Below are 26,038 nucleotides of genomic sequence, written 5' to 3' on the forward strand. Positions count from 1 at the left end.
AATGTGTATATATAGACGTGTGTGTGTGTGTGTGTGTGTGTGTGTGTGTGTGATTTATATTGCTGTGCTTGAGAGCCACCATCTACCGGAACCAAATTCCCTGTATGTGTCTGCACATATACTTGGCCAATAAACACGATTCTGATTCTGATAAATACTCACAAAGAAAACGGCGGCCGTTACAACTTACCGGTATGTCTAAAAATGTATCGTTTCATGCATCGGTTAAAACACTCGACTCCAGCTACATGACGCTCAGCTGGAAACACTTCACGCAAGTCGAGCTGCCTGAGATTCACAGAATTTACAGAAAATGTTACATTTTTGTGATTTATATCATTATCGGACGATAGATGTCTTAATATCGGGATATGAGATTTTGGTCATATCGCACAGCCCTAGCACAACAGACTTTCCACTTGTGTATCGTGATTGTATAAAATCTTGGAGGCTAAGACTGTATTCAGATTGTTTTGTTCTGCTGCCGCCTGTGCTGGTGTTGATGTGCAAAGATGTGATGAGCGCTGACACTTATTGCATTAGAATGTAGTAGATAAGTCTGTGATGTGAGTGTAGTCATCTTGCTGCACCGACTGAAGTCCCATCAAACAAATCTTGTAACCAGACTTATGGAAACCAGGGGTGTAGCTTTCTTATATACCAGGCTGTAGAGGCTGACCTGCTGCTGTGTCTGTTACCTTTGGGCCTGTTGATTTTATTGCTTTCATAAGCTACACCAGCAGAACATCTTATTTTTTCCCTTAGCCTAAGCCAAGCTTTTAAAGCTTGAAAACCTTCTTTAGCAAGTCTTTTACTACATTAGTGCTTTTTGCCCTGTAAGGGACCACCTTGTTCCTGGGTCTATTTCACTGAATCCCCATTGTAGAACTTTTACTTTGATTTAAGATCAAATACTTTTAAGTAATGTCCAGCATTTTTGTCTAATGACCAACCAACGTATTATCATTGGTTGGTCATTAGACAAAGGCAGATATTTCCTATCAAATTTAAAATTACATTATACATTGCAGTGCACCGGCTGCATATGCACCTGTCAGGCTTTAGGATCAGAAATGACTACTCGTCTGTGCTCCATCAGTTTCAGGAGTAGAAAAATATGATTGGGTGGCTGATACAGTATTTTCCCAGTACTCCATTTTTTAGTACTGGGATTCCAAGCGATCTGAAAATGTGACATCAACAGACTGACGATGAGTCACATGAGCACATCTCTTTCACAAAATTCAAAACTATAATTTTTAACACCAGGCAACTAGGGAAAGGGCTTCACCTGCATTAGGTGGTACTCAATTTTAATGGAAAAACGACCAAAAGGGGGATCGGGCCGAGCTTGTAAGGTACTATTGGAAAGGGCTATTAGTGTAGCCGAGAGACCTGCGCAGAAAAAGTCTGTGTACAATAAAGAGGAGAAAGATTTTTACGTGATGTTCTAAATGGTTAATCTAAGACTGGTTGCATGTTTCAAGTGATAAACTATGTCTGAGTTTGCTGAATTGCAGAGAAATTGTTGTCTGCAGAGCCTGCATATTCATCCTTTGCCCTCTTGCTCGCCATATGTAATTCCTTTCCTAAGTGCTTTCTGAGTCTCTCAGTGCAAACAGTGGTTGTAGAGCTGTACAGTCATGTTTCATTCACACTAAGATGAAACCATGGTTTTGACAGGTTTTTGAATCTGTTTGTGTAAAACGGCTGTGAGTGTTGGGGGATGTTAATGGGGGAGGGGAGCATGTCATGTTGGGACCTCAAGGTCAGATTACATCAACTTGAGCCGGAGGCCCAAAGGAATGCTGAGCTGTCAAACGGTGAATGTTACTTCACAACGCTGTAGTTTTGCATATCCAGAGAGGGATGCTAGCCTATGAATCACAATCCTTTGATTCTTAGTGTTTATTAAAAATAAAAATAAATAAATAAAAAGAAAGCCATAATGGAAGGATAAGATATTAGGTCATAAATGCCATGCTAATTTTGATGTTGAAATAATGTTGGACATTCAATTTCAAATGGTCACCAACCAGTAGCCATATTTCAGATGTGCACCTTTTTGTTGTTGAATGGTCTTTTCTAAAGGCCTGGGTCGCCCTCTGTTCATCCTTTGGCTCGAGTCTGCCTTATGCTGTGTGTCACAACCTATTTGGTAGAGCAGCTTCACTTTGGATTGTGCCATTTAGGGAGGGGAGGGTGAACACGGAGGGGAGGGTGAACACAGAGGGGAGGGAGAGAGGGAGGGCCCAGATAAACAGGGAGGAGGGAAGGAGGGCAATGAGTTCAGTCAAGCTGCCGTTTGTGTGTGCGTGTATGTTGCACACAGTCAGCAGTGAGCTGAGTGCCCTGCCATACAGGAGAAGGGCTTCGTGCTGATATGCAGTTGCTATTGTTGTCATAGCTACACAGTGAGTGGCTTCAACTGGAAACTAGTATTTGTCTGTGTTTTAATGTGCTCTCGTCTCTGTAGGTTAGTTTATTTCAATATTGCTGAGAGATCGGTGCTGAAATGTTGAAAGGCTGCTGTCATGCTAGCAAATTTACGATTGCTCTGACATACACTACACTTGTGAAGCCAGACCCGCCGATATAGACCAGATCCACTGTGCAGATACTGTTACTGAATGACTGATTTTTAGCTTGCAGCAAAAGTGTTGAAGAGAAATTTGGGGACTTGAATTTTCAAACTGCTGAGCATGCTGTCATTCTTAAATAATCGCGCTCCATTTTCTGCTGGCTGTGCTGTATTTGACATTACAAGGATGGATTTGTTTAAAAAAAGGAGGGAGGGTTTGCATGTGCACTTTGCTTTTATTTTACAGATAAAAACAAAACGGTACAGCGGAAAGTCTGTTTGCCTTTTTCTGGGCTGAACTGAGAAATTAGTTCAGCATTTTGCTGGCAACTAGGGACCAAGATATGAAGTCCTCTTGTTAGCTTTGATGGAACATTATACCATTGTCACGTCAAGTTTATGTGAACTGAAACCTGTTTCAGACTAGAGTAAAAAAAGTAGGATGGCAAACTGTGCAACCAGGAAAAACCACTGGTAAATAAGCTTGGCTTTTGGGTGTGTTTGTTTGTTTGTTTTTTCTGTCTGGGAACAGTTGAAAGTCAATGCAGTTACCCTCTGGGAGGCCAGAGGCTGAGTGCCCTCTGCTCTGGGCACCCAACTTTGGTCGCAAGGCAACTGCTCAGCCTCTGGGTGGGAAGTCCAAGGCGGGCAGACTCCAGTCCCTCTTCAGTAGATTGATGAAGGTTTGCTGTTAATTGCCGTCTAATCTATAAATGCAGACAAGTTGCCAACAAATTTTAATCAGTGGTTTGCTCAATCACATATAGAATAGCACAAACCTGAGTTACTGTTCGGGCACTGAAAAGCATGTTTTATTTTGTGCCAATGTGTGTAGTTGCCTCTTGGACTGTTTATTTGGAATGAGAGGGAAAGATGTTACCAGAACAAGTGTGTAATTGGCACGGCTGGATGGCTTAAAGCTGTAGGTCTCTTCTGTCGCTCTTTCCTCAGTGTTTATAGCCGAGTCCCACATGTTCCTGCTCCACAGTGATGCTGGTATTTTACTGAAACAGTAGAAGTAAACTCAACTTAATGGAAGGAGGAGAATTCTAATGCAAGACACATACAAGGATTCAGCTTACTTTCTCTCTTTATTTTATTTTTTTTAAATTATAGTGAGCAGAGCAGGTTCCAGTGTGTCTGAATGTTGCAAAAGGGTCAGTGTTAGTTAAATTAATATGCAGAATATTCCAAGTCGTGTGCTTTCCTCTTCAGACACTCGAAGTCAGACGCAACAATACAAAAGTATAATCTGTAAGAATTAAACGCCCTCTCCACTTAGCCAGCTGTGCCACTCAACTTCGATGTTTAATATGAAGTAATGGCAAGAAGTTGTTAAAGAAAGAAAGAGTTAATGTTACACTGCAGTAGATTTCTAAGAAAGCACTCTACTTTGATGGAGGATTTATTTATTTTATTTTGTAAGTCTGCAGTTACCTTGAGAGTTAATAAATATGTATAATTACTCTGCATCTGTAGCAAGTTTCACACCATCACCATGGACTGGAAGTTCTAAGTGTGCAGTGAATGATGGTTGGGTTAGGGTTGAGTTTTTTTCACTCAGCTGCTCTTCTTGGCCCGTCACAACAGTTGCATCATCATTTGCAAAGCCAATAAACTTTGCATGACATTTTATCAGAGATCCTCTCACAGCAAGGCTTTCTAACTGTAGGATGTGAGACTGCAGCCCCGGTGCATAGCATCAGTTAGGTTTCGCACACTGTAGAATACCTCTGATCAATCATATTTGTACACCCGGCACAGTAAGAGCATCTTCATTAACATGCGGACAGCTTGGAACTGACAATAGATAATGTTTTGTTCTTCTAAACATCGTATATGTCAGGTGCTACAAATGGATTTCAGGCTTATATGGAGGAACAGTTTGCAATAAAGCAACTCTAAGGTCAAATCCTGCCTCCACTCGAGTCTCAGTCCTCAAGCCTTCACACAGTTACCGACAATTTCAAACAGAAGTGTTCACACTTGTATCATATTTACCGATTCCTCTTCAGCCTTGTTACCTGCTCCCTGACTTTTGCTCTTGGTGAAATGCTTGTAGTTTGCCGCGTCTTTACTTGTTTGCCCTGTTTAGATCTGGCCCAGCCTGAGAGAGTTGATTATGCACGGTCCAATGCTGGCAAGTCTGTCCCTGGCCCAGGGTACAGCTCTGCAGGTTGGATGTAGGCGGGAACAGATTTGAGATTGCAGTATTATCACAAACAGATTGCATGTAGAGTGCTTAACAAATGTGTTAAACCACATGTCATAAGTGCCAACTTGTTCCTGAACTGATTCAGAGAAAAACCACCCCCAAAAAACAGTGGTAGCCAACCGACTCGGTCTTATTGCTGTTTTATCCCCATTCTACCGCCATATTGACACACCAGTGTTGATTTGAAGACGGGCAAGTTGACTACAAGTGGTCTCAGACCCTGGTCCCTGACTTTGAAGCCACAATGTACAATTTAAAAATGGTGTCAGACTATGTTAACTGTTCATCTGCACAATTTTATACAATTTCTTCAGATTTACTGCAGATTTTTATTTGTGTAAAAACAAACAGCGGTGGATGGAGCAGCTACAAAGTTTTGCTTTTCTTTGCATCAGAGTTTTTGATCGGGTGTTTTGATGAAGGACTCCCGCTTGCCTTTTTCCACTAAAGGCATTAATGGTGATCACAGGAACAGCACTGCTGTTTACGACACTAGAAACACGTTTTTCTTTCACTCTACCCGAGCTCACCAGCTCGGTAATGGCTCCGCCTCTTTGCTCTTTATGGTATGTAAAGATACTCTGGGTCCACGTTAAACTGTGCCAGCATCATCACTACTGCTGTTATGTTATCAGTGTTTTTGTTTAAAACTGGGGCCTGTTTGGGCTTAATGTTGTCAGACCTTTTAGTCACACGCTGCTCCTAAACACATTTATACTGAAGGTCCATTTTTAGTCGCACATGCGCGTGAAACCCTCATGTTTACATCATTTAACACATCGGCGCAATACAGAGCCATGCGTTAACCGAAGCATCGAAGCAAAGTTCGTGTTGAGAATTTTTTTTTAATAATCGAGTTCTTGGAATTACTCAATGAAATGTTGTAGCCCTGAAATGGTTTCTTTACCTACAAGTTATGCTTCTATATGTATGCAAACATGTAACAGCTCAAGTGAGATGCCTCTGGCTCCCACCAGACCACTTGCCATGAAAAATCATCTTATGAATATAGTAAGCTAACAAAGTGCACATAACTCCATCTTTACTGTAGTGATGAGAGCCTCCACGTAGTTGACCCTGTTGTGAACTTTGCAAGCAAGCAAAGAGGAAAAAAAATTTACTTTTGGGAAAAGACACATGCGTGAAGCCCACATGGAACCATGTGTATCATAGATTTGGGCTGGTAGATACCAATATACAGTAGTGTCTGCAGCACCTTGAAGAATAATGGGAAGATACTAGGGAAGACACTATCCACTGACCATAAAGGCTACAGTACAATATACTGATACACTGCTGAAGCCATTTTATTTAATTGAAGTAAACAAATTGCCTGCAGCTGTTTGTACAGTGAAATGATTAAGATTTTTTTTCTGTTGTAAAAGTAGCATCAAGCCTTATCTGGGCTACCTCAACCTGGATAATGTTTCGCAACACTAGAATAGTTTACAGCTTAGCAGCTGTTGTGTTATGTATGGGTTAAGTTGCACAGTTGCATCTTGCTGCCTTAAATGGCTAATATTAGGTCCTCATCCCTTATCTCAACCTAATTTCCGAGATGGTTTTACAAATGGGATTTCACTCATTTTCCAAGTTTTTTTTCTTTTTTCTTTTCAAAGTAGCATTTACACTTATCTGGTTACCTTGGAGATTTTTATACTCCATATTATTACCATATCAATTCCATTCGCTTCCGCTTCTCCTTTTCAGGGTCGCGGGGGGCGCTGGAGCCTATCCCAGCTGTCATAGGGCGAGAGGCGGGGTACACCCTGGACAGGTCGCCAGTCTGTCGCAGGGCTAACACACAGAGACAGACAGCCAGTCGCACTCACACTCACTCGCACATTCACACCTAATGGCAATTTGGATTATCCAATTAACCTATCCCCACAAGCTGCATGTCTTTGGACGGTGGGAGGAAGCCGGAGTACCCGGAGGGAACCCACGCAAACACGGGGAGAACATGCAAACTCCACACAGAAAGACCCCGGCCTGATGGTGGAATTGAACTCAGGACCTTCTTGCTGTGCGGCAACAGTGCTAACCACCGTGGCACCGTGCTGCCCCTATTACCATATTATTATTATTATTATTATTATTATTATTATTATTATTATTATTATTATTATTATTGATTGGTAGTGTAGTAAAGTGTCCACATGGGCTATATTGGCATATTTTATTAGGTTTACTGTTTGTATTCATTTCTGTTCTTGTTAATCCTCCTATTTTTGTGGTCTTTTTCCAGGGCAATCAAGGCATTCCAGGAGGTGCTTTACATCGATCCCAGTTTCTCAAGAGCTAAAGAGATTCATCTGAGACTGGGATTCATGTTTAAAGTCAACACAGACTACGAGTCAAGCTTAAAGGTAAATTCAATTCAATTTCAATTCAGTTTTATTTATATAGCACCAAATCACAACAACAGTCGCCTCATGGTGCTTTATATTGTAAGGTACACCCTACAATAAAAGATACAGAGAAAAACCCAACAATCATATGACCCCCTATGAGCAAGCTCTTTGGTGACAGTGGGAAGGAAAAACTCCCTTTTAACAGGAAGAAACCTCCAGCAGAACCGGGCTCAGGGAGGAGCACCCAACTGACGCGACCGGTTGGGGTGAGAGAAGGAAGACAGGATAAAGACATGCTGTGGAAGAGAGACAGAGATTTATAACAAGTACAATTCAATGCAGAGAGGTCTATTAACACATAGTGAGTGAGAAAGGTGACTGAAAAGGAAAATCTCAATGCATCATGGGAGTTCCCCAGCAGCCTATGCCTATTGCAGCATAACTAAGGGAGGGTTCAGGGTCACCTGGTCCAGCCCTAACTATATGCTTTAGCAAAAAGGAAAGTTTAAAGCCTAATCTTAAAAGTAGAGATAGTGTCTGTAAATCTAAATAGATATGAAGTTTGAGACAGAATCCAGTCTGTGTTTTCAGGATTTTATTTCAGTGGTGTCATATCTTCCACCTTGTCTTGTTTTATGTATTTTCACTGAGATGGTAAAAGGAAAAAGGCATTCTGACTTTTAGCTGCCGATCTGTTGTCGGGGATCCCTTTGGGGATTGATTGCTCTGATCCTAGGCTTTGTCCTGTTTCAGACGTTATGTCACACTAGCATACTTATGCCAGTGCACTACAGAAGTTTAGACATGCCAACTGGATATTACAAGTTTAAAAAAAGTAATATTTATTACACTGCCATCGCAGAGGATTTTATTCATGGTGATTATTTATGAAATAAAAGTTCAAATAACCAGAACTAAGAATAGAAAACTAACTAAGAAAAGATTAAATTCCAATAAGTTACAAGTAAGTGTCAATATTGCAGCAATAGGTGCATCAGTGTATTTAACACTCTGAATGACCACAGTCAGAAAATAGCAGGGGAAGCACTGCAGTAATATTCTTCCAGGCTTACAGAATATGAAGTTCATACATAGAGCTGTTCGATATAACGATATATATCGGATGACGATATAAAAACGTCTGTCGTTTCATTTTACGCTATCGTTTGTTTCGTGGTGTCGCAAAAAAATAAACTGTTTACGGCAATATTTTTCATGGTTTTGATGGTCACTGTAGTGGCTATATTAATTTCTTAAAGTTCTCTCTATCGCTTATGTTTAATATAATCACACTACGGATGGACAAGCGCCTGTTTTTATGCGTTGTCGTTAGCAACAACGACGGTAAAACGATCGCATGTCCGCTTGTTTATTTTCCACATAAACCTTTCACAGTAAAGCTCAAGATCCTGTTGAGACTTTTCAAAATAAACTGAATCACGTGAAAAAGTATGCAGAGTGTTTACGGATGAAAAGCAAAAAAGAGCCGTCAGGTGCTAAAAAATAAACCTTAGCCTCAAATGTTATAACAGGCTTTTCCCCGCAACATGCCGTGTGATAAATACTCACAAAGAAAACGGCGGCCGTTAAAACCTATGTCAAAAAATGTGTAGTTTCATGCATCGGTTAAAGTACACGACGCCCAGCTGGAAACACTTCACCTTCCCGAGATTCACGGAATTTACAGAAAATATTAAATTTTTTGTGATTTATATCGTTATCGGGACGATAGATGTTTTATATCGGGATATGAGATTTTGGTCATATCGCACAGCCCTATTCATACATTACTAAATCTTTTGGGGAAGGTATAATAAGTGCCAGACACACAAACTCAGACATATCGCTGTGATCTCAGTCAGCAGCACAGGAGCTCCTCCTCTCCTCTGATGCCCATGGAGGATCTAGAAGGAAAAAGGTCGAGGTGGTCATATTTTCTTAAAAGTAAGTTGTGAGTTAATGTTGCCTGATCTCCCTGACTTTCTTTTTTTCAGTCAGACTAAGTAACCTAGTTTGAATGTGAGTAGAAATCCTGCCGAAACACGTTTGAGCGGTATGGTTCAGAGGTCTATGAATTCAAATAAATTTGTCATTGATAGAAAAAAGCTGCAACATACACATTTAAACAATTCTCTCTCCAAAGAAAACACACCGACATCAGATTAACAGATAAGATGACACAAGAGGAAGTGCATGTAATCAGCAAGGTGAATTACATTTCCAGAACAACACCGACAGTCCTGTATATGTGCAAGAAACGAAGTGTGCAACACTCGGAATTTAAGGTGCATGACACGTGTCTTAACTATATCAAGCAAATATTCTGTATTGGTTAATGGTGAAAGAAGTATTTCCTAAAGCTTGACATTTTCAGTTTACAGTTTATTACCAAAGGTTTTAAGAGTTTATACACATGGTGCTCTGTGGAGCTAACTAGGCTGCACGCGTTGCACGTCTTCACTCGGTGTTGGAGGCCACCCCTCCCTGTTTGTTCTGGCTCGCTGCCAACACATATACACACACAACTGCCCCACTTATCTAAAGGGAGGGGTGGTCTCTCACGCAGAGGAGCTGAGATTGAATAAATGTAAGAAACAGAAATGAGAAAGGAATCAGAAACTGTTTTCTGTAGTAAATGCGTGCAGGAGGGAGAGGGAGGGAATGTAGAAATGGACTTTCATGAAGGATGCATGTTTCAAGGTGCAGAGCATCAAGTGACTGAGATGCCTTGAGTTTCTAAGAACACATTGCAATGTGAATCACTGCATGTAACTGCACCAAACTTGGATTTCACATACAGCGCAGACAATTTCATCCCATTAGTGTCTGCTAATGTGGTTAATGAGAGAAGAGGAAATGATTTGGCCCCAGTGTGCTTTAAATTGAGGTTATATGAGTTGGCTGCTTCTGTAGAGCTGCGTAGCCATAGAGAAGAGCTTTGAGCTGAGAAAGAGAGGTGAGATTTGGGTTGGGTGAGGGAGGGGGGGCTGTAGAGGTGGTGTTTCCCTGCCTGTTCCAGCTTTGAGGTATTGTGTGTCATCTCTCAGCACTCTCCACTGCAGCCGTCTGCTGAATAGTAATCAGTGACACCAGGATAGAAGAGGGGGAAGGAGGTGGCGTGAGAGAGGGAGGGAGAGAGACAAAAAGAAAGATTGCAAAGAGACAGAGAGAGAGTGAGGAAAGCGAGACATGGGGAGGGAGGTGGAATGCCAAGCTGACAATCCTGCTGCATTATCTGCCTGATGGTAGAGCAAGTGTGAAAGGGAAGGAGGGAAAGGATAGAAGAGGCTGAGGCGGAGATCTACTGGAGGATGCTGTGGGGTTCCATGAGGAGTGTGATGTGAAAGCGATCTAGGTAAAAGCATTTGTCTTTGCCTCTGTTGCTTGACATTAAAGCATGTGGATGCAGTTGGAGTGTCTGGTGTTTAGTGGCTCGTAGCGCTGTTTAAAAGGGAGTTTGTCCTAAGCAGGGTCCTCTGTGTGTGTCTGCATGCGTGCGCATGCATGTGTAAGTGTGTGTGTGAAGCTCCACTGGCCCAGGGTGAAGCATGCAAAGAAAGATCCAGCTGGACGGCTCTTGATTTTTATCTGGCTGACATTGACCGTCTGTGCGGCTGCTGTCGCTCCAAGACAGTGGGCGCCTCCTTTTTCTGTGTGTGCCTGTGCTTATAGCTGCCTTTTCCCCAGCATGGACCGCTGATACCGGTGCTTGCCTTTTAAGGTTAAAGCAAGAAATCCTCTTTAATTTGACCAGTTCAGCAACAGCAGCAGTACAGTTTGTTCCAAAAGTGTGCGTGCCATTGAAAGAAGTTCAAGGTTTTGGGATTTTCCTCGTGCTCAGGTGCTGACAGGTTTTACTGACCCAGATTCTAGTGGTGCCTTTTTAAATGCACAAAGCATCATTTGGGACTGCATAGGGTTACAGTGCAGCAACCCTAGGGACTGAAAAAGGGCTCCAGTGATTCGTCCAAATAATCGATGACATCAACTATAAAAATTAATTGATGGGGGAATTTTATTGTCGATGCATCATATCATAAATTTCTTTTTGTAACTGCAATACACTACAGGAAGCTATAGGGCAGTATCGCCTATATCGTCTGCCAAGACTGCAGATAATACTAACGAAGAAGAACGTAGCGCGAACGGCAAAACAGGAGGACAGAAGAAAATAGAAACTGAGATTTTAAACAAAAGTTATTTGCAGAGTGTCCAAACTGGCACTTTCCTTCCACGACAGGACTACTGCTGTGCACGAGCATTTAAAACGCCGGCACCCTGGAGCTGTGACGTCAGCTCTGAATGCTTCAGTTTTAGGGAGTTCAGTGCATCGCGTTAATACTTTATGTTCAAATTTGTCCAGTAATGTTTATGTTAGATTACCTATCGGAACCTTCTCATGCATGATGCTTGCTAAGCGAACACCATTTCAGTTTTGTTAGCTAAAGAGTGAAATGCGATAATGTAGCTACTCCTGTATGCTAGTTTGTTTGGCTTTTGTTTTTTTTCTCACATTATTATTAGTGTTTATTCTGAATAGTAATTAGTACAAGTTTCTGGGTCATTATTTTATTTTGCTGTGGGCCGAGACAACACAGTGATATTCACAGGTGGGAAGACTTGACTAGGTGAAACACTGGAGCCTAGAAGAGGAGGTTCACCCACTGGAAGTGGAGATAAGCATAAGTGAAATGATCGTTGACTAATTGAAGAAAAATTGGCAGATTAGTTAACTACCGAAATAAACTGCAATGAAAACTGTCACCTTGAAGCCACTTATAGACAGGACATCTTGCTGGAATTTACATTTCACTTTCTCGTATAATGAACTTGAATACAGTTAAAATTACAGCAGTGTGTCAGCAACATCTGGGCATTTTGTGGAAGAACTAAAGGGAGTCCGAGAAGGCCAGAAGAGCTGTGTGACTTGGGCTAATCAGTTCAGTGACCCCATATAGAAGGCATTTCCTGGTACTGTGGCACGCCTTGGCCTCTGCAGACATCTGCCTTACCCAGAAACCGTAGTTCAGATGATGGAATTGGATGCCATTAATAGCCTGCCACTGGATATCAGCGTCTCATTTTGAGGACAAGTTGGACAGGAGAAAGGAGGGGTGAGATTTGCGCCTTAGCTTTTCCAGCTCTGTGTCCTCTCTTGTTGCAGTGGCAGGAGTTCATTTATGGTTTATTAGGAATGCTGGGGATTTGGGTAATGCACATTAGCTGGAGAAGAATAGAAATTTCTCCACGATTTCCTTAAAAGTATCACTCCTGTGCTCTGTGCTCTCGGAAAAAACTAGGTTAAATCGTTTTTGTTTGTTTTTAATCTTGTCACAGAGATGTTTGATTTGTGTGAATTTGCTTTCACACTAAAATGATTACATTTTTTCCCTCTCTGCAGCATTTTCAGCTGGCTTTGATCGACTCCAAACTCTGCACTTTGTCCAAAGCTGAAAGTAAGTATAGGTGCTATAATTGTTCCAGCCAACCAGTCACACGCTACAACGTAAAGTATGATCACATATGATGGGCCGTGTTGCTAGTGGTATGTAACACATATTGAAAGGGCATAGGAATATTTCTACAGAGCAGATTTTTTTTCTCTCTCTCTCTGTTGCTGTTTCCCTGCTGACTCTGCCCAAGACTGGGGTTGCCTAGGAGACAGCACAAGGAGAGAGAGCGAGCTGGAAGTGCTTTCAAGCACATTGCAGATACACACTGTGATTTCAGATTACATGTACACTCTGGGGAAAGTGTCCTACTCCCCCTCCCATCTGTGCTCCATAGTGCTAGCAGTCTGTACCCACTGAGCTTCATGGAGCCATTATCTAGCTTAATTTCTCTCTTTGTTTGGGTTTTTTTGTTGTTGTTTTATTTCACTAATTTCTAATTTCTCACCCCCACAGTTCAGTTCCACATCGCTCATTTATATGAGATCCAGGTAAGCAATCGATAAATGTGGGCCAATCAATTTCATGTTGTACTCAATTAATATAGCATCATGCACCTGCTATAACTTTATATTGATTTAACAATTTCTCTGACAAGGGAAGACCTTCAGTGTAATCCAGCCTTTTTAAGAACTCAGATACTGTGGCTTATAAGAACAACTGTACTGTTTATTCATAAGTATAAAATAATTCAATTATTAAAAAATTATGATGAACAACACCAGTAATATAAAGCTTTAACTTCTAACTATTATTGTTTGGCTCAAAGGCTGCTGGGAATGATTCAGGGTATATATAGGTACATTACACCCCTACTTTGTACTAGACCACTGGTGTCGATGAGTTACTATATCTAGGTATTGTTTTTATTTACATGTATCTGTCCCTTTGCCTTGTTTAGGCCAAGTTTGAATATGTTAATGCACTCCTCAGTATGCCATTATGAAAATATGCTGCACTGGGGGTAGAGCAGGTTATTTACTAAGTGGAAGGTTGTTGGATCGATCCCTGGCTGCTCCAGTCACAGATCCCAAGTTGATGCATCCATCAGAGTGTAAATGTGTGTATGTCAGGTAGAAAGCACTTAGGCATAGAAAAAAGTGCTTTTTTGAATGGGTGAATGAGGCATGTTGTACAAAGCGCTTTGGGTGCTCAGGTAGAGTAGAAAAGCGCTATATAAGAACCATTACTGTTACTATCATGTTGAAACAACATGATCAGGACCTGTTGGAAAATGTGTCAATTAACTACAGAACAGTGTTTGTTCAAGTATTATCTAAAACTAAATGACTCTAAATGTCAGATCTTGTAGGTAATGGCAGGGCTTCATTACCAACAATCCCCCCCCCCCCATTGCAATTCTTCAGTTGTAGTAGTTCCAAATGCAGCTGTTCATTTGGTTGTATTTGCCTTCAGCCTTAATGACAATCATTAGTCGACACAGGAAGGAACATTAAAGAATCTCTCTCGCTTGTGTGCCCAAGTGTCAGTGTTTGCCCAGAGGTGTTTTTATTGTGTGCAGACAGGAAGAGTCTAGAGCCAGACTGTATGTGCAAGGTCTGCACATACACAGTCTGGTGGGTTGGTTTTTAAAAGGCTATTTTAGACCTGATAAGAGAAGATTCTGTCCATGCACTGACATTACTCTACCTGATGATCTAGACAAAAGGTCAGTAAGCCCACTAAGTTAAAACAAACCCTTGGTTCACCAGCAGGCAGCTCAGATTTCCCCAGATTTTTGTTAAAGCACACAAACATTTTAGTGCAGACACACACACCTGCCAGACTTGTTGAGTCTCCCTCCCCCCGTGTGTTTGTCTGTGTATGGAAGGACACTATGAGTGTGAGGAGGTCTTTAAAGTCTTTGTCTGTCTAGATAAAACCATAAAACACTGGCTTTCCTGTCTGGCCTAAACAACCCCCATGTCTACTTCTCTTGCTTGTCCTCCTCTTCCTGTTCTCCCCGCAGAAGAAATACAGAGCAGCGAAGGAAGCGTATGAAAGTCTGTTGCAGACGGAAAATCTTCCTGCACAAGTGAAGGCGACCACACTGCAACAACTTGGTGAGTGACCTTTGCTGATGTAGGCCGATGCTCATGTCCACATGTGAAATGTACCGGATTAAACTGGCTGAAAGTATCTTCAGGCTCGGTTGGTTCGATTCCCGGCTTCCCCTAGTCTGCATGCTCATTTACCATTTACCATCCTGCAAAGAATGGGGGAAAAAAACCATCTGCAACCAGTGATTGCTAAAATCGTTGTATTTTTACATCAAATGTTGTAATAAGTGGATTTTTATCTAGTTTGATTAAATAATTCTGGCTTTATTTACTCAGGCATTGGTTTCTCTCTCTCTCTCTGTGTGTGTGTGTGTGTGTGTGTGTGTGTGTGTGTGTGTGTGTGTGTGTGTGTGTGTGTGTGTGTGTGTGTGTGTGTGTGAGTATTAATCAAAAGATTTCATACATTTATATAAAAAAATTTTTTTAAAAGAACCACACACGCTGTGATGTTGTTGGTAAATTTTCTATATACACTTGCTGTATTACCTATACCTATTTAACTGCTTGTTAATGCAGATATCTAATCAGTGAGTCACAGAATAGCAACTCGTTGTATTTGGGTGAGAACAAGATGACTTATTGTAGTCCAAACTGAGCATCAGAATGGGGAAGGAAGATGATTTTAGTGATTTTGAACATGGCATGGTTGTTGGTGCCAGGAGGACTGGTCTGGTAGGAACTATCCAGTGAGCAGCAGTTATCTACTGTATGTTCATGCCAGAAGTCAGAGAAGAATGGCCAGAATGTTTTGAATTAATAGAAAGACAGCAGTAACTCGGGATAAGCACCGGTTACAACCAAGGCAGGAATGCACAACATGTTGAACCTTGAAGCAGATGGGCTACAGCAGCAGAAGACCACAGCAGAAACTGACAGTATACTTTGCACAGGTTCACCAAAATGCCAAGATAACCAAGGTAGTGAGGCGCACAGATTAGTTTGTTTGGTGTATTTGGCTTAGTATGTTTGTATATAGTTGTGGTAGCCACTGTTGTACCTATCAGGACTTGCTGGAAATTGGTTTTTGGCTAAAACTTCCCATTACAGATGATTTACGATGCTTGCAATAGCCCTGCCAACCTTGTGAGACCACTAGGAATTGCCATAGATTGCTGTCAAGTAGGGGTGGGCGATATAAACGATATACGATAGAAACGATACCACTTTCTGACTATACCGCTCTATCGTGATAGCGTATGTTGATGATGTCATCAAGCTGCGCCTGTTTTGGTCGAAAGCATCGCAGCGGCTACAACCATTATCATCTGCAAATTATGCCAGGCGACAGTAATGGCAAAGAGATGAAGCACTTTTTAAATATGGGGAAAGCCAAACACTGCGCGTCCTCCACTTCCGTAACATTGATTCATTAATGTTGAATTCTCTCGCAGCTGTTCTGTTCCCATGTTGTTGCAGTATATTAATAACTAACCTTGTATTGTGGATGAATAATCTCAGTTGTTGTCCTGACTGAAGTTTGGCCCGTGTATAGCATCCTGCTATGCGATTGCATTTGTCCCTGACCACCAGAATCCCTCACGTTAACTTTTATCGAGTGGAAAAAACGTTGGCGTTCATCCTCCAGCTTCACTGTGCTAATGTTATGCTAACATAGCTGTATCACTACTAATCACGTAGCACAACATTATATACCAGGTAGTCCAACTTCAGTAACCCTGCAAACGCCATCGCTGTTTAGTTTTCTGTCTTTGTTTATGTTGGAAGTGGTAGCAGAGCTGTACGTTTTAATTAGTTTCAAAAATCTCTCAGTCAGAACATGGTATGTCATGTTTAGGTGGAAACTAGCGAGCTAACTTCCTGCTAACTTCTCACTCCGTTAAATTGAATAAATTCTGTTTTCATGGATGTTAAACTTAATTGTTACACCTGGTAAAGCAGCAACGCTGATGAAAGAATTTAGACAGTTTTTAACTCTGTGTTCGTTTGACTTTGGGACCTGAAGCCGACGGAGTTTTGGACCCAGATTACTCCGCGAAGCTCCTCACTACGGCAGCCGTAATGCTCTGACAATCCATCAAAACATTTTTTAACAGATTTCTGCACGCAAAAATAGGTTCGAGGTCAGTAAGCACAACCAGAATTCATACATAAGGCGCACTCGATAAAACAGGCGGAGTGAGAACACATCCGGGAATTTTTTGCGTTCTCGGCTTGATGCGTACTTTGAATTGGAACAGTACTTGGTCTCCGACTGATGACGTATCATGAGTACACGGGAACGCAAGTACACATAAGTACGCATATGTGGTTACACAGGTGTATAGGAGAAGAGCTGTGGGAGGTTTGTCATTGCTCATTACAGTCTTCCTGAGCCTCTGTGTTTGCTTGAAATTGCCCAGTTTATGTGTGTGCACGCACACGTACTTGTGCGTGTGTGTGCACACACTTGTGCGTGTGTGTGCTTGAATGCAGGGAGGAGCTGTTTGTAAAGGCTGGTTCATATCAGATGTTTAAGCGTTTTGAATATAACTGCTTCTTTGACTTTTTCCACTGTTACTCTCATTAAAGTTTCAGGAAGTAACAAGTTTTTATTTATTTGATCTGTTTTTTTTTTTCTCCTTTGGCAGACAGAACTTAATCTTATCAGAAATCTTACCTTTTTCATTACATTTAAAAAAAAATGTGGATTTTGATTTATAACACTTGTATTCTCCTTTGGTATGTAATCATCACTAAATAAAAAAACAAAGCCAGGGGGTGTGTTACAGTTGAATCGTGAAGGCTGATGTTTTGTTTTGCTCTTCTCAGGCTGGATGCATCACACAGTGGAACAGTTGGGGGATAAAGGCACCAAGGACAGCTATGCCATCCAGTGTCTGCAAAAGTCTTTAGAGGCAGACCCAAACTCTGGCCAGTCTTGGTACTTTCTTGGCAGGTACGAAAGCAAAGGACGCAGCTGTTTGCGTATTATCTTGTCTTGTGTTGTCAAATTTAATTAGACGGCAAATTCTGATTTAGTTTTAGTCGTAGTCTTTTGGCTGACCTTACTGTATATGAAGATTATTTCTGATTGGATCACTTCCAAACACGTCCCACCTTTCTGCACAACTTAATCGGATCTCATCTCTTCAAATTCATTAGTTTTTATTTAGTTGTCATCTTCTTTTCATCACCAAAAAAAACACTTGTTGCCAAAAACATGACATAACACTGTTAGAAGGCATCACAAGATAATTTGTTTGTTTTTTAGCAACCTTAAAATCTAGCTAATGCTTCAGGATGTTAAAATGCATGCTCCTGTGCTGCTGTTTCGGTTGAATGTAGTAGATGCCCAGTCTTGACCATGGGGCCAATGCTGTCCTTGAGGTTACAGCCTAAGCAGGGAAAAAACAAAAAAAAGGCATCCCTTAACTGGGTTATTGGTCTTTGCATAATATTCCTTTTAGACTAAGCAGTCTTTACTTGAGTCACTATGTTGGTGCACTAGAATCGGCCTTGCCTGATGACCCACATAAATAGACCTTCCTCTGGATCAGGGTGCTTTTCAGTTCACCGACTGAAAGAGTTTCTAGTTATTCAGGAAAATAAGTTGAAACTTGCTGCACAATAGTCAGCATTCAACACTGTAAAATCACTTCACCATAAAACACCATCTGCACTGGTTTTTTGACTCTGTGTTTTGAAGCCTCAACTTTAAAACAGTTGATCATACGTGGACAGTGTGTAGCGTTACCAGCTTCCTTAGCAGGCTGCATGTGTAAACTGTATAGATTAGCAACACACGTCTGGTAATTGGTGCTAACCGGCAGACTAATAAATACCAGAATTTCACTCACCAGATCTGGGCAAACAGCAGGCATTCTTAATATTTTGCCAATTATTAAAAGCCTTACAAGCCTATGTGACCAATTATTGATCTTTCATTAGGGCAAGTAGCTGTTTAGGTAGAAAAGCTTTTCTACTGCTTGGAAGCTGAAAGCTGCTCTTGCTCTTGATATAGCCATCTGAGTGATACCATGTGCTTGGTAGTCTAAGGAGCTTGGAAAGAAAAGCGCCTGGAGTTTCCTTGAAGACGTTTCACCTCTCATCCAAGAAGCTTTTTCAGTTATAAGTGCAATCGGTGGAGAGTCCCAGATTTAAGCCCTATTGGGAGTGTCCCTAAGATGGCCACGGACCCCCTATTGATCCTCTGCCTAATCACACGAGCCAAGGTGTGAAAACGTGTGTGTGTGTGTGTGTGTGTGTGTGTGTGTGTGTGTGTGTGTGTGTGTGTGTGTGTGTGTGTGTGTGTGTGTGTGTGTGTGTGTGTGTGTGTGTGTGTGTGTGTGTGTGTGTGTGTGTGTGTGTGTGTGTGTGTGTGTGTGTGAGAGAGAGTCACAATCAGCCAAGGTTTCGGGTGAACCCGTTATGAAACCTAGCCCCACCCTATCATGTGATTTATTAAGGTCAAATGGCCCAGGATGTGAGTGGGCTTTAAGGTGTATGAGAAGGGATCTCAAAACTTTTCAGAGATGAGAGGTGTATCGTCTTCAAGGAAACGTAAAGAATTCCAGACACTTTTCTTTTCTAGCACCTTAGACTACGATGACCTGGATGACTGAGAACCTTCACAGACGTGTGTATGTTAGTTAAAAAGTACCTAAAAGCATGGAAAATGTATCTGTCTCTGTCATGAGTTCTTACATTTATGCATGGGCAAACAGTAATGATTAAAACTGTTTTGTGTGGTTTTCACAGCCCAGGAAATTCTACAGGACAGTTTTTGGTTAATTTAAGTAACTTGACTCGGTCGATTGCACATCAAGGGGCTTGGTGTAAAAAGGTGTCTTAAAAGCGGGCTAAGATGCATGAAGAAAGATAGAAAGCGAATATGTTTTGGAACAAAGTTCAGTGCAGATTTTTCCTCAGCAACATCTACTAGATAGCTAAATGTTGCTCCCTTTGCTAGTTGGCAACAGAAAAACTAGTTGGTTAAACTAAATTTAATGCACAAAGGCATTTACATGTCCCGTCTAGCAACCCTCCTCTCCATTATACAATGTTGCAGATGGATGAGATGCAAGGTAGCATTGCAAACCACTGTATTAGTACTGTATTGAAGTTTTGTAGTGTTGTATTTTAAACTACAACATAAACTGTTGTATGTAGGCTGTGTAAGCGTAAACTGACACATAACCAGTAGATGCCCAACTGTCTTCTGAATGTTTTCACATCAGTCAATTTGTTCCTAAAAACAAACATCAGACTAAACCCTGAATTGTCTGCTTTAGGGTAGAAATTGGTCACCAGAATGGTACCAGTCATATTTTTATACAGGGAGTGCAGAATTATTAGGCAAATGAGTATTTTGTCCACATCATCCTCTTCATGCATGTTGTCTTACTCCAAGCTGTATAGGCTCGAAAGCCTACTACCAATTAAGCATATTAGGTGATGTGCATCTCTGTAATGAGAAGGGGTGTGGTCTAATGACTAGGGGTGCAACGATACACAAAATTCACGGTTCGGTTCGGTTCGATACTTTGGTGTCACGGTTCGATATTTTTTCGATACAAAAAAATGTTCATGCATTTTTTAATTGTCATTTATTAAAATTATAAATAAATATTTTAACTCAAAAGTACAGTTTTTAAATTTAACCCTAACCCTTGTGCGTGTTTTTTATTTTGACAGCGAATGCGCACCTGCGGACCACTTATGTGCAGCCCTGGTTATTTAGCTCATCATATTGCAGCCACAGAAATTCTTTTGTCCATGAAACCATAAAGCTGCACTTTCTTTTTGCCTTATAGTCTGATTTGTCATAACTTCTCCGTTTTGTGGTAAGCTTTTCTTTGGCTGTCACTTCTTCACCCTGACCTGTCTTATTTGGCTCAGCAGAACTGAAATGCTTTTACACACGCACTCACATAAGCTCAGCGATTCTCTGCGCGATCAACCTCTCACATGTTTAAGCTGCGGGAGATTTCACTTGTCATGTTTGCATAGTAAGCTAACGATTAATAAGACGATGTCAGAGGAATTGGTGCACAAATTATCATCACTCACAGATCAGTGCTGTCGCTCTCTATACACAGTTCGCACGATTGCAAAGTGAAAGCAAAAAAACAAGCGCAAATTCAAACGCGATTTCAATATGTCACATATTGACAGTGGCTCACCGATGCCAATGACATAATTACCCAGCTACATTTCTGAAAGAATGCAAAAGCATTGACATATATTTTTCCTACAATAGCCCGACGGGCAGGGAAGAGATAGATTTTGGTAGCCCGACTGAAAAAATCGCTAGCCCCGGGACGTCGGGCTAGCGATTTTGCGAGCCGTGTATCTGATTGAGGAATCACTCACCTTTGGAAAAGAGAGTTTATTACAGAGAAATGTCTCTTTCCAAAATAAAAGCTATACTATCCGCTTCTTCTGGGCTATATTCTCAGCAGCATAAGGAGAATCATGTGCTAACAGCTGTCTAAATGACTCGGCTAAAGTTAGTAGCATGCTTGTTGTTTTTGTCTTTGCACTAGGATGATGTCGGTGTAAATGTGCAGTCATATTCGTTGTGTTCCCACTAGTGCTTTCAGGTTAATCTCGTTGAAATGACCTTAACGCCACAACACGGCAAATCTCCGTTAACGAGCTACCGCCGATCGCTCCGTGCATGGGGCTAGACGGCCAACACGTTAACGAGCTAACTGCGCTAACACACTAGTTCACACCAATGTAATTGAGCATTGCATGGCACATCCAACATACTGTTTTACTTTAGTCCATGACTCGCTTACCTTCAGGGTCATACGTCACATGAAAACCAAAATAATTCCAAACGCCAGATCTGAATGAGGTTCAATTTGCCTGTTGCAAGGAGAGCTTAACTTCTGTCTCGCTAGCTTGCCCTGCGCTCTTCCTTCTGACTATGCTGTCTGTGTTGAGGCTCAGTGAATCTGCATTCGACTACTCCGCCTAGGCTGCACTGTCGAGCCTAGGCGGAGTAGTCGAATGCAGATTCACTGAGCGCTCAACACAGACAGCATCGTCAGAAGGAAAATTGATAAAATAAATTACAAATGTTGTATTGTTCGATACATATGCGTACCGAACTGAAAGCACTGTATCGAACGGTTCAATATCGATACGAATATCGTTGCACCCCTACTAATGACATCAACACCCTATATCAGGTGTGCATAATTATTAGGCAACGTCCTTTGCTTTGGCAAAATGGGTCAAAAGAAGGACTTGGCAGGCTCAGAAAAGTCAAAAATAGTGAGATATCTTGCAGAGGGATGCAGCAGTCTCAAAATTGCAAAGCTTCTGAAGCGTGATCATCGAACAATCAAACGTTTCATTCAAAATAGTAAACAGGGTCGCAAGAAGCGTGTGGAAAAACCAAGGCGCAAAGTAACTGCCCATGAACTGAGAAAAGTCAAGCGTGCAGCTGCCAAGATGCCACTTGCCACCAGTTTGGCCATATTTCAGAGCTGCAACATCACTGGAGTGCCCAAAAGCACAAGGTGTGCAATACTCAGAGACTTGGCCAAGGTAAGAAAGGCTGAAAGACGACCACCACTGAACAAGACACACAAGCTGAAACGTCAAGACTGGGCCAAGAAATATCTCAAGACTGGTTTTTCTAAGGTTTTATGGACTGATGAAATGAGAGTGAGTCTTGATGGGCCAGATGGATGGGCCCGTGGCTGGATTGGTAAAGGGCAGAGAGCTCCAGTCCGACTCAGACGGCAGCAAGGTGGAGGTGGAGTACTGGTTTGGGCTGGTATCATCAAAGATGAGCTTGTGGGGCCTTTTCGGGTTGAGGATGGAGTCAAGCTCAACTCCCAGTCCTACTGCCAGTTTCTGGAAGCCACCTTCTTCAAGCAGTGGTACAGGAAGAAGTCTGCATCCTTCAAGAAAAACATGATTTTCATGCAGGACAATGCTCCATCACACGCGTCCAAGTACTCCACAGCGTGGCTGGCAAGAAAGGGTATAAAAGAAGAAAAACTAATGACATGGCCACCTTGTTCACCTGATCTGAACCCCATTGAGAACCTGTGGTCCATCATCAAATGTGAGATTTACAAGGAGGGAAAACAGTACACCTCTCTGAACAGTGTCTGGGAGGCTGTGGTTGCTGCTGCACGCAATGTTGATGGTGAACAGATCAAAACACTGACAGAATCCATGGATGGCAGGCTTTTGAGTGTCCTTGCAAAGAAAGGTGGCTATATTGGTCGCTGATTTGTTTTTGTTTTGTTTTTGAATGTCAGAAATGTATATTTGTGAATGTGGAGATGTTATATTGGTTTCACTGGTAAAAATAAATAATTGAAATGGGTATATATTTGTTTTTTGTTAAGTTGCCTAATAATTATGCACAGTAATAGTCACCTGCACACACAGATATCCCCCTAAAATAGCTAAAACTAAAAACAAACTAAAAACTACTTCCAAAAACATTCAGCTTTGATATTAATGAGTTTTTTGGGTTCATTGAGAACATGGTTGTTGTTCAATAATAAAATTATTCCTCAAAAATACAACTTGCCTAATAATTCTGCACTCCCTGTAGTTCAACTGTTCTTTGGTCCTTATTTCTTTCTTTGTCTCCTCTCCTCAAGGTGCTACTCCAGTATTGGGAAGGTGCAGGATGCCTTCATCTCTTACCGGCAGTCCATTGATAAATCGGAGGCCAGTGCTGACACCTGGTGCTCTATAGGGTAAGAGCAAAATTTGTCATGTGTTGGCTATGCTGAGAAGTATGATTAAGGTCACAACGAAGAAGGTGAAGCTCTTTAGGTCTGACTCAAAATGGCTGGTGGAGAAGCAGCAGCTGCATAGAGGACATGGAAAAAGTGTGAAAGGATCTATTGTTAGAATTATGAAGAACAGATTAGGTCCCCTGAGAACTGTGAGTTTGTAAGAGGATAATGACCTAAATCCTGGAAGATGGCAAGAGAATAATTTCCTATCTTTGCCTCTGGGTCCAGGGTGCTTTACCAGCAGCAGAACCAGCCTATGGATGCACTGCAGGCTTACATCTGTGCTGTTCAACTGGATCACAGCCACGCCGCCGCCTGGATGGATCTGGGCACTCTCTACGAATCCTGCGGCCAGCCGCACGACGCTATCAAGTGCTACATCAACGCTACTCGCAGCAAGGCCTGCCTCAACACTGCTGCACTCACACAACGTATCAAGCTGCTGCAGGTAGAGCTGGCCTTTACATAAACCCAACGCACTTTGTTACGTGTTGTGCATTTTGGTGTGTGCGTGTATTAAAGTGACGTGTTAAGTGCCAAACATTGCCAAAGCAATCAGCTTTTTGAATTGCAGGCTGCGTGTTTGTCCTTTTGATTTCTGGTAACAGAGATATGAATAATAATTCATATTGGTATTTTGTTTTGGCGTTTTCCCCTCACTTTATTGTAAAGCATTCCTTCATGGCATTGAACATTTTAGTATATCACCTATATAAGGTGTGATCAAAAACATCTGAGAATTGCCCCAAGAAAATGTAACTTTACCAAATTTGTAATTTTTCCTTTAAGGTCATCTTTTTGTGGAGGTCAGAATGTTTTCAGCATGGCTGCATTTGTAATATTGCTCTCTGGAAGTCCCGTCTTGCACTTGCACGCCTGCGATCTTCAAGCAAAGACGGCAAACATCAACCAATCAAGTTTTAAACTGATCCAACTGTGGTTTTGAGTGCTGGGCCAGCTTCAGTTTTCACTTGAAAATTCACAACATGTCAAAAGCTCAGGAGAGGTAAAACCAGAGTGGGCGTGTGAGTTTTTTAGTATTGAGTAAGTTCCCCTGAGTTTGGCTACCAGAGTCAGACTCTTGGTGTGGAGTTCTACTATAACACCAGAGAAATGTATCTGGCTGTGTGCAGATACAAAGCAAAATACTTTTTTTTTTTTTTTGGCTACAGAAAATAGTCTTGTGTCACAATCTACCCTACTAGCAAGTGCAAGTGGTCAAAATGGGACTTCCGCTTACCTACAAATAGCTACAAGCTTTTCAGACATCCACAAAAAGGTGACTTTGAAGCAGAGATCAGCCAAATAAAACCAGCCAAAGTGTTTTTATCTTCTTCTGTTTTTTTAAACGGGCTCCTTTGAAGATTTTTTGATCACAGCACGTACACGAGCAGTAACTTTTCTAGTATCTTTTTTTTTTTTTTGTCCAACCCAAGTTCAGCACTAAAGTTTGTGTCTTACACAATTTCTCCTAGGCTCAGTTGTGTAACCTACAACCAGGTAGTCTGCAGAATAAGAGTAAAATGCTTCCTAGTATTGAGGAGGCATGGAGCCTACCCATTCCTGCTGAGCTCACGTCCAGGCAGGGGACCCTGAACACTGCACAGACACAGCAGGTGAGATCCAGCTTATAAAGGAAACTCCAGTCTCTTATAAACTAGTTAAACTGTAAATTGAAGAGGATTGTTTAAGCCTTGCCCCTCATACTTTTAGAGGATTTAACTACATCATAGTCATTTTCCAAAATTCTGGCTAGCATCAGTGTTCAATATGGATCCAAAGATAAAAAGCATGAAAGAACTGGAGTGAGGCCCATTTTGCAATAATCTTAATTGCTAAAGTGCAGTTTCCCTTCATAGCCCCTCTCTCATCAAAAGGCACGTGTTAGAATTACTAAGGATTTCTACAAAGAACTCATCATGCCACACTGCTTTTATCTTTTTCACAAAAATGCACAAATCTTATGCAGACATTGCAACAGAAAATGCTGAAAATGCATGTCTAATGAGCATAGCATATCGAGTAGTACAAATGCATGGATTTGACCTGTGTTTGTCATGAATGGCATACGCGAGTTTTGATTGCCACAACTGACTTAGAAAAAAAGACTGAGGCTCAACTCCACCACTGTCACATCAGTTTTAACCCTTCTTGTTTTTTCTGTTTGTCTGTTAGTAAAATCCTTAAGTCCTCATTTTGGCTTCAAATCACCATATTTGCATCATGCTTCATCTGTGCCACAATAATAATGAGGTCATTTTCAGTGATTCTAAGTATTGATCAGAGTGAACCAAGTGATATCCTGTCTGCATTAGTGAACAGAATATGAGATGTTCAAACTACTTTCCTGTAAAGCAACTAGGGATGCTCTCAATACGATTTTAGTAACAGACTGTGAATAATCAAGGATTCACATGAATTAAAGACAGTGGCTGCAATCTGATTTTAGTCAAACGACCAAAATTGTTTTACTCAGTGTGACCTGAAATGAGTGACTAAGCCCATAAGCTCGTGGGAAAAGCATTTAAACCCATCAGGATCGAGGGCCGTTTATCCATAGACTAGTCATTTCACAACCACAGGTATCACCCCTCGTCGCCATTACAAAGAATGCAGATTTAAGCCACTTCAAGCTTGCTTTACTTTTTGGATTCTGAAAGA

General features: G+C 41.5%; 1 protein-coding gene across 3 annotated transcripts in view; it reads left to right on the forward strand.

Annotated features, from left to right (window-relative positions):
* kdm6a (lysine (K)-specific demethylase 6A) overlaps positions 1 to 26,038 on the forward strand; it is a 49,902-nt gene that overhangs the window by 13,644 nt on the left and 10,220 nt on the right. For 2 of the 3 annotated variants that reach the window (XM_086267007.1, XM_086267008.1), the window contains exons 6-13: positions 7,045 to 7,165; positions 12,552 to 12,606; positions 13,057 to 13,091; positions 14,570 to 14,663; positions 17,430 to 17,556; positions 23,237 to 23,335; positions 23,606 to 23,825; positions 24,853 to 24,993. In XM_086267007.1, the coding sequence (XP_086123133.1) occupies positions 7,045 to 7,165; positions 12,552 to 12,606; positions 13,057 to 13,091; positions 14,570 to 14,663; positions 17,430 to 17,556; positions 23,237 to 23,335; positions 23,606 to 23,825; positions 24,853 to 24,993 (892 nt within the window). Of the gene's footprint in view, positions 1 to 7,044; positions 7,166 to 10,304; positions 10,506 to 12,551; positions 12,607 to 13,056; positions 13,092 to 14,569; positions 14,664 to 17,429; positions 17,557 to 23,236; positions 23,336 to 23,605; positions 23,826 to 24,852; positions 24,994 to 26,038 lie in introns of those variants that run through there. The other variant, XM_086267009.1, reaches the window with a different exon arrangement.

Source organism: Aulonocara sp. 'chitande type north' Nkhata Bay, linkage group LG16, assembly GCF_057382095.1.
Source record: "Aulonocara sp. 'chitande type north' Nkhata Bay isolate Kocher_YH1m ecotype deep benthic linkage group LG16, A_spYH_male_GT1.1, whole genome shotgun sequence".
Lineage (NCBI taxonomy): Eukaryota > Metazoa > Chordata > Actinopteri > Cichliformes > Cichlidae > Aulonocara > Aulonocara sp. 'chitande type north' Nkhata Bay.